The sequence below is a fragment of the Poecilia formosa genome, unplaced genomic scaffold, assembly GCF_000485575.1.
Source record: "Poecilia formosa unplaced genomic scaffold, Poecilia_formosa-5.1.2 Scaffold145, whole genome shotgun sequence".
NCBI lineage: Eukaryota > Metazoa > Chordata > Actinopteri > Cyprinodontiformes > Poeciliidae > Poecilia > Poecilia formosa.
In genome coordinates, this window is record NW_006800084.1 from 1,579,417 (window position 1) to 1,588,923 (window position 9,507).

Here is a 9,507-nt window from a genome sequence, read left to right on the forward strand (position 1 = left end):
ATTGTGGTGTTTAGGTTTGTCAATGCGTCTTTTGTTTCGTTTTTCTTTTTGATGGTTTCCAAGACGCCCATCTAATGTCTTATCTTGTTCCTGATTTCATTCCACTTGAGCTATCCAAAGCCTTCATGAGCCACGTTTCTATCAGCATTTTTTAACATGAATTTTGAAGTGTTGCATTTGAAAGGTTGACGGAAACGGCAAAATTCAAAATAACCTAAAAAAAAAGGCAAAACAAAAAAAAAAAGGATTTTAACACACTTGCGTAGTTTTTGGCTTTTCTGACGGAGTTAATGCAGTAAAAGGGAGATGAAAACGCATTTGCTGAATAAATTTGATGTAGGAAACTCTTTCATACTTTGACGGTTCTGTTCTAGAGGCACAAAACTTGGAGAAATTTATAAGTCTAAACCTTTCAACCCGGAGGGGACGACTCTCCATTTTTCTGATCTGTGATCTGTACTAGTTGCAACCTTTGCATCTTGTTTATCAAAGCCATTTGTAGCATTAACGTCTGAAATTATCCCGCTCTGTAGCGGGATAATTGTTTCCATCTACTGGTTAGAAACCAGTAGATGGAAACAAACCTAATTTGCATTTATTTTCCTCATTTCTTGTTTCTCAACTACCGTTTCCTCCCTTCAAAGGTTACCTGCCTTCAAGACTTCTTTGGTGATGATGATGTCTTCATTGCATGTGGACCAGAGAAATTTCGCTACGCACAGGACGACTTCTCGCTGGATGAGAACGGTGAGCCTTAGTCCAACAGGGATGTCGTTTATAATGCACTTTATTACCAAAGTTATTCACTTAACACACCATAACATATGGATTATGTGTGCCATGACAGACATAATCCATAAAGTTTAATATTAACTCACTCTTTGAAGCTGAAAAAAATCTCCAACTCTTCTAGGAATGTTTCCCACAAGGTTTGAGTATGCTAACGGAAATCTTTTATTATTCTTGATAACAAGTCCCATAGGGTGCTGCAATAATCTATATTATCGTTTTAAGACTTTTTAAGGAATATCAATTGCATAATAAATCAAGAACACGTTCTCAAACATCAATAAACTTTAAATTCAAATGAACATTTAACCCTGGAACTGAAAGATATTTTAAATATCCCAGATACTTAAAACAAAACAGCAGAAATTACAAAATGAATTATGAAGTCTCTGTGAACAAAATTGACGCACAAGACTGAAGACTTTTGTCGTCCAGTTTTTTGGTAGCTAAAGGGAAAACAATAAATCATGCAAATGGAAATGATTGAATTTCTTAATTTTTAATGCAATTAATTGATCGCTTATTGCAACTGGCCTAATCGTGTCACATCACCAGTCCTGAATTTGATAAACTGCTGTTAGCAAACCATTTTCTGCCCGTCTACAGCTTGGATGTATTATCTGAAAATTTGAATTCAATCATTTCGGTGATTGATTGAATACTTTTGGCGGTATAGACCAGGTTCAGACGGTTGCATCAATCTTTTTCTCTCCCAACAGAAATAAATTCGGCGTTGGCATGAAGTAAACAACAATCGATGCAGTAAATCGAGTTGGGGAAGATATCAAACGCGCTCAGAAGTATATTGGTCAGCTCAGTGAGGTTTATAAGCTAATGCCTTGGTCAGCGTGGTCGCTGATATTCAAAGCTAGGTGAGCGAAAAATGAGGGATACTGACGAAGAGGCAGAGAAAGATGGAGCTGAAGCAGAGCTTTATCAGCAGCGAGCAGCTTGGAGGGAAGCGGGCAGAAGTCAGAGAGCAATTAATCTGTCCAGTGACGGGTTTAGGCCAGCTGATCTGTCGGTGCTGATACCGCTGTGAAGTCGAGGAGAGGAAAAGGTAAAGCCAGTCGTCTTGCTGAGTGTCTCGCCTCCCTGCAGACCTGAAAGACCTATTTTTAAAGTCCCTGTTCTACATAAACTCCCCTCCTGGAAACATGCGGTCTCTTCCTCCGAACACAGTGGTGCTGCAGAGCTGACTTCTTGTTATGTTTTCCTCCATCCCTTCGCTTTGCCATGGAGATTCCAGTAATGATCTGTGTCCTTAATGTTCTACAAACTCCCCCGTGGACCCGAGCTAGATTGTTTCATTTAGTCTCTAACCTTAGGCCAATGCTGCAGAAAATGAATGAGGGTCTGCAGCATGCCGACATCACCGAGTCGGCCTCAGAGGAGCCAGGCGGGATGGGGGGGGGGTTGTCTGCTGTGTATCACGTGGACATTAAGTCTGCAGACATCATAAATCTTCCACACGAAGACAAATGAAAATGCTTACATTCTCTGCATTAAAGGAGTCTAGGTTCTTGTCTGAGAAAAACCTGGAATGATTTGTTTTTTTTTTTTTTTTGTTTTCTGACTTTTTAATGTCAAAAATAAACCCACACCTCACATTTAGTGGGGTAGAGCAGAACGTATTTGCACCCCGTTCACTTTTGTACCTCACAAACTAATTAAAAGTTGATTCTTACAAAAAGAAAATCCATGCAGATTAGCTCATAAGTGAAAACGTGTTTCCATCTTCATTTGGTTTACATTTACATTTCTGATTGTAAATCAAAAGTGCAACAGGCAGATGTGTGTCCATTTGTTGTTCACAGTTGAACTCGGGTGAATCCCATCAATGAAACGTTCAGTTGATTGCGTGTAATTTAGAATGAAACGAAGCACTCCACTCTGTATTGGCGCAGAAACCAAAAGTTCTCAGCTCTGAAGAAGATCAAGCAGTTTTCTTCACTATTCAAACACATTGTTTAAAAGAAACATTAAACATTAAATGCAAACGTAATTTCAAATTTAATTTTCTTCAAATCTAATCTTCGTGATCAGTGACCAGCTCATCGGTACCTCAGTCTTTGATTAAAAGCTGCTTTTAACAAGCATGTTTAGAACCATCAGTTTTAGCATATTTTAGATTCCCATGTAGTTTTTTGAGTCGATGAGCAGAAGCTGAATTTTACCTCCACTTGTTCAGTTCTGGTCCAGTGATCCGAGAGGTCAAGGTTCAAACTTAATCAACTCAAATATATTTTGATGCAATATAAGAAATTTAAATTCAAAATAGTTTTCAAACAAACCTTTCATAATGGAGTGAACAATGAAACCAAAATACAAACTTTGTGACCTTAACTCCAAACGCCATCATTACTGTGAAGCATAGTGGTGGCAGTGCCATGATGTGGGGATGTTTTTCTATGACAAGATTTAAAATCTATTTGAGTAATTTTGTAACAAAAAAGTGAGGCAGTGCGAATAATTTCTGGTGGAGCCGTTTATGCAGCTGCAGCATTTGCAGAACCAGGAATGTGATCCGACTCTGGGCTATTTTGGGAGACAGACTGCCAGTCTGAAGTACTGTCAAAGGAGCGCTGGTGACACACTTGCCAAACAATAGCGCACCAGTTTTTACGTCTGTATCCAGCAGCGTGTGAAGGTGAAGAGAAAGAAGACGGATATGGTGCGATCCCAGGAGATGGAGGGAGGACAGAACGTATAATTAGCATCAGAAGAGGGAAGGAGCGCAGAGGAGGGGGAGGGAAGGAGGAGAGGAGAGAGACTGACGGTATAAACAGAATGGAAGATGCTCTGAGGGAGGAGCAGGAATGTCTGCAGCCTGTCTGCTCTGATTATTACACTGACCCAGAATACCAAAATTTACAAAAAAAAAAATCCTGGAATGTATTCTGTTTTTTACATATCTGAGGGACGACGCTACGATCCGACACCCTGACCAATCTTCAACCTCAGTCATTCAGTTTTTATTAGTTTTGATTTTCCTTTTCATCTGTCCCGTAGAATGCCGGCTGATGAAGGGGGCCAAGGCCCAGCGCGGTTCCGTAAAGAGTCCCGGTCCGATCAAGCGCTGCAAATCTCCTGCTGACTCCAGTGAGTAACCGCCACCCGACGCCGCCTTTCCTGACCGCGCCCCGCAATGAGCGCAGTCGAAGATCGGCAGGAAAACAATGAGGCAGCCTGCGGTGTTGTAAATGAACTAACATAACAACATGTGACAGCAGAGGGATTTAACTGACCTCTGACCTTATTCCAAGAGGCGTGGTGAGCATGTCAGATCAATAATGTATGCGGGAAAGGTGGCTTGCATCCAATGAGCAAATATCCGAGATGATTGGGTTTTAATGCATTTGTTGTGCTTGAAGATAAGTCTTCCTTTATCTGCAGGAAGGGAATCGGGCTCGACTGATGGATTAAACTACAGGATCAAAAAATCTGCTCCTTTATCTTGGATCGCAGGACTGGATTTAAAAAAAAACGTCCAGTTTAAATCCAGCCTTTGCTTATAAGTAATAATCTAGGATTTAGTATAATTGTGTTTAACATGCTCCTATTGAATAAGAGAGGGAAAAAGCATGAATAAATCAAGAAAAGTAAACAAAGACAACATGAACAGCTGTCAGCTGTTTGTTGGACAGACGGGTTAATATTTAATAGTGTCCACTGAAACCCCGGGCGACTGGCTTATTAATTGTTTATTAGCATTTATTGTGAAAAAGGGCCTTGATAAAACAGGATTGTGCATCTGTCTGAAGACATCAACATCTTTCTGTTGGGATAAATAAATAAAAAGTACAGCAGTGGTCAGAACTGAACGTACGCGTTATATTTATGATTCAAAATTTGCCCGATTTATATAGACTTTTTTTATATAGACTAACAATTTGGAACAGATTTTTTATTTATTTATTTATTTTTTTGGAATGACTAAGAAAATTTTTGCTAAATGTTCAGAAATTATCTTGAAAACTGGAGGAGCCCTTTTTTTTTTTTCTTTTTTTTTGACTCAGACATGGCTTGTCTCCTTTACCCATTCTTAAACCAGTTTCATGTTTAACTTCACAGTCCTGTTGGAAGACCAATCCCTGTCCTAGAGCCAACATCTGGTTCAAAGTTATGGATTTGAAGGTTGTCATCCTTTATCATCCCAACCATTTTATGGAGTATATTGACAACTATATAGAGATTCTCCTCGTCATTCTCTGTTTTTAATGACTGTAAAACCTTCACACATGGATAATTTGGGTAGATCTGGACGGCTTGGAAAGCTGATTGTGAAGCTTTAGCCTCACTGAATCCTCGGTTGTTCTTGAACCGTTTCTTGCTATCTCAGGGTAAAAATTTAGTTCGGAAACGACAAAAAAATGATCCCAAACGCACATCAGGCTGGTTTTGTAAAACGTTTTAAGTCTAACATTAGTGATTTGTCATAGAATTTCTCTATGCACATTTAGAAGTGTATGGCTGTGAAACCTCTCCGTTTCAAAATTCTGTGAGCCTTACAAATATTAAAATGTAAAGTCAAACTTTATTTGCCTTTGTGGAGAAAACATTACTGTGTCTCCTCTGCAGGCGACTGTCTGGTCACTCTCTTGGCTTTTTGTCCCGTCTCTGTGGGAGAGCTGCCCATCTCTCGCAAACCAATTTTTAGGTTTTCCGAGGTAGAAGGGCTTTTGGAGCGAGTTTAACTTTTTACTTGCCCACTCTCCGTGTAGCCGAGCGTTTAAATGAAGCCAACGGGGGGGGAAAAAGGAGCTTTATCCACTGTTTGTTTTCAACTCCGTGGCTCAGACTCAAGCTGGCCATCTGCTTCGGCCTTTTCATCTCTTACAGACAAAACTCTTTTAAGGCACTTACAACACACAGCTACATCACCTCACACCACTCTCAGATCCAAACAGAGGTTCCTAGCAACGATTCAGGACACAGACTGCGAGAGTAAAATGTCGCCAAACTAAAGCGGCGGACTCGTCAGGCTCCCGGCGGGCCTTTAGACGAGAGCCAGGGGAGCCTATCGTTCAGCGCTGACTTTTATGGAGAGCAATGAAAAAAAGCGGTTTGGATTGGTCTTGCACGCTATCTAATCCACAGTACTCTCTTTTTTTTCCCCCCCCCCCCGCCTTTTCTTTCTGTCTGCTCCGTCGGATCCCTCAGCCAATGGGACCGGCTCCAGCAGCCAAATCTCCACCCCGATATCCAAGCATTCCCCCACCTCCACCCCCACCAGTCCGGGCCTGAACAACAAGCAGAAGGTAACGAAACCTTTCCAGTTTTAATCAGACTTTATATGAAAGACCAACACAGAGTGCTGTAGTGCATTTATGTGAAGAGGAAGGGGAATCGCACATTTTTAATGATGAAATGACATTTAAGTTTGTGATTTCTGACAAAATGTGAGACTTTATTTCTTTTTTTGAAGAAGCTCCATCTTTTTATTTGCCGACGTCTCGACGCCGAGCTCACAGGTAACCATGCTGCGCTCTGCTTCCAGGATCTCTACCTGCCCTTATCTCTGGAAGATGAGGACTCTCTGGGCGAATCGATGTAACTTCCTTCCTGCAGCCAGCCTTCGTTTTGGCCTGAAACACAGAAGTTTTACACGTCTGCTGCTTTCCACCTTCACTCACAGTGCCACCAGTCGAAGAGAACCGCTCTTTGTCTCTTTCTCTCTCTCTCCCTCCCTCTCTCTCTCTTTTCTGGGCCTTTGACACCATTTGCTGCTTGAGAATAACAACCGGTTGTTGAACTCAGTCTCGTCGGTTCACTAATGTTCAGACACGATGACCACTTGTTTGCCGTTTTGGATTTTCATCAGAATAAGTTATTTTAGAGATGTCCACCAGGGGTACACATTTTTAAATTTCCACTCAAGCAGCAAATGGGGGAATTTTCAGCCACACGTTGAACGACTTTTTTTTTATCCACTTTACATTTTTGTGACTGTCCTCCTGTCCCTCCGTCCAACTGTTGAAGGTGTGAATGTTACTGGTTCCTTGTCTGAGGAGGAGGGTCTGTTAATGAGGGTCTTTCTAAACCTGCTGTAAATACTGTGTACAGCCATCCGTCCACCATAACCTCTCTGCTCAGTGTCTGTTGCTGTGCTTCCATTTTGTCACTACGATGTTCAACCTTCACTCGACATGTAACAGGGTCACGGGGTCAAAGTAGACGAAAGAAATCAAGTGGTGATGGTTTGGGTTGTTGGGATTAGAGGGATTATCCGTCAGAAATGTTTTAAAGTAAATAAAGTATAATTTCAGAAAGCGGTAAGCACTGAGGCTTCATACAGTGTGCAATAGAAATTTATTGGCATGAATTTTGCCCAGTCGGACCGAACGGGAAGATGTAAAGGCGTCGTCTCCTACATCTCAAAATGTTCATGCTTCATCTGCTTTGACCTTTAGATGGTAGGCTATAAGTGGTTCGTACCCTCCGTGTTTTTCACAAGATGCAGTGCATGATATTGTATGAAACGTTTTTAAAAAGCTGATTTCTTTGTTTTTTTTGAAGGACCTAATGGTACATAAAAACAACCAAAGCAAAATCAAGTAGGCCCAGAATGCAGCTTTTATATCCTGAGCTGATTAATTCCCGTTTAAGCCACTTTATCGCCTCCTTTTTGGTTTGACCGCAACTTCTGGTGATTATTAACAATAAATGGTGTCCGGTAGAAATATCAAAACTTAGACTTTTTCCACTTTTTGTCATGTTGCAGCCACAAACTTGAATAATACGTCTTTTGGAACCAATGACAGGTTTTCTGCCCTCCATTAAGTCCATCCATCCCCACACCCTGATGCTGCCGCTACCATGTTTGATGGTGGTGGTGCCTTCACAGACCGGCTGGGTTAAAACAGATTAAATTACTCATGGTTAGACTCTAGTTTACTAATTGGATCACACTTCAAAGCACCTGGTTGCACTGTTTTAGTAGCATCACTGTACACGTTCACGCCGCACATTTAAGATTTTAGTTTGTAAAAATGTTAAATATCAACTTGAAACTTGCGGTTTATAGTTTCCTTTCGCTTCACAAATATGCGGCGCGACTTTGTCTTGGCCCAACAGAAAGAAAGTTTCAGTTTTGTGGTTGCTGCGTGTCAGAATGCAGGAAAGTTTGAGCATCAGAACCGCTTTCGACTGGCACCAAACCCGGTGGGGGCGGGGGGAATAAATCTCAAAGCCAAAGTGTTGTTTTGACCAAGAACAAACAAAACAGGAGGAAATGTAAAGTTTTGATGGTAGTGAAATACTCTGGAGCGAGCACACATGGAGCTGATGCATGTCGCATTGAAATAATAAATCATCTTCATCTAAGGCAGGTCGTTGCATTACGGCGCTAAAGCAGTAGTGGGATTTTTCCTCTTTTTGCATGGCTCGGCATAGTTCAGGGATCGTGGGAGGGTGGTGAAAATATGTTTGTCTAAATTTCATGTGTGGGCTTAAAAGTTTTATAAAGCTTATTAATTTGTATTAAAGGTACCTGTGTAGGATTCCTCATTTCCTTAGTTTAAACTTGCTCTGAACAAGTTTTCCCACGCTTCTGTGTGCAATTTTGTATCTCCATATTCCTATTTCTGTCGTTGCGACTTCTTACGCCGCGCCCACTCTAAGGTGGAGATGTGAGTTTTACTTGGCAGGGAATCAAGCCTGAGACGTCTCTGAATCGAATGACTGAAGCACAAAAGCAGGGAGCCACTAATTCATTTACGACGACAGATTTTTACCGGCCGGCCTCTCAAAACGCTTAACCACCGATTCTCAATAGTCATAAAATGCTGCACATGTAGCATATTTTCGATTAAGTACTATGCATTTGGATTCAACAGTTGCTGACGTTATTGTCTTTGGTAGAACTTGCCTTTTTATTAAAATAAGAAGTGTGATTAGAAAGGAGCCTAAAGTGAGCTTTTTTTTTAATTTTTATTTATTTTTTTCCATTGTGATGAATCGTCTGTCTGGAAGTCCTGTCTTTAGATGTGACGCTGCGTCCGCCTGCTTGATGATCTTTGGTCAATGTTTTTTCTCGTCAGCCTCAACGCTGAACACAAGCCATCACAATCTGGTGCTGTGAACTCCACCTTTCTCCAGCAGGGAGCGCTGTTACGCCAGCACAACAGCTAAAGTCAGCAGCAGGGGATGCGTCCCTTTGACTCCTATTTTATACCAATAAAAGGAAAAAAAAATAAAAATAAATAAAAATAATTTCCTGTTGCTTCTGTTAAACCTCACCCGCTAATATTCTAGTTTCCTTACAACTTTTTACATCTCAACATATTTAAGCAGAAAATGTTTGTCTCGAATGAAGCGGCTGACACCATTGAAGATGACTGGTGTGATTTATCACCATCAGTGGTGCCTTTTTCTTTTTTTTTCTAGATAAATGTCTTTTGATAAAAACAATAAATGGAACGTAAAAAGGCTTGTTCTTTAGAAGCTATTTGTAATACATTTTTTAAATGTCTTAAACAAAGAGGCCTCCTACCACACTTTGTTTTGTAGAGATACAGGACACTTTGCCATGGTGTAAATACACTTCTTTCCTCTTCTTTCATAATGTATGCCTTTCGGATCAAATTACTTTCTTTCTCTCTCTAAAATTTACACTGTTGTTTTTAGTGGTATTTTGCAATGTTACCGTGGCTTGTTTCAGTGCTTCATTCAATGTATTAACTGGTATCCTTTTGCAAATAAAACATTGGTATTTCA

General features: G+C 40.7%; 1 protein-coding gene across 1 annotated transcript in view; it reads left to right on the top strand.

The window, feature by feature from the left end:
- Positions 1–9,507, top strand: part of LOC103145692 (neuronal migration protein doublecortin) — a 28,146-nt gene extending 18,639 nt beyond the window's left edge. The window contains exons 4-7 of the mRNA XM_007563252.2: positions 645–747; positions 3,802–3,891; positions 5,953–6,050; positions 6,290–9,507. Of these exons, the coding sequence (XP_007563314.1) occupies positions 645–747; positions 3,802–3,891; positions 5,953–6,050; positions 6,290–6,346 (348 nt within the window). The 3' untranslated portion in view covers positions 6,347–9,507. The remainder of the gene's footprint in view (positions 1–644; positions 748–3,801; positions 3,892–5,952; positions 6,051–6,289) is intronic.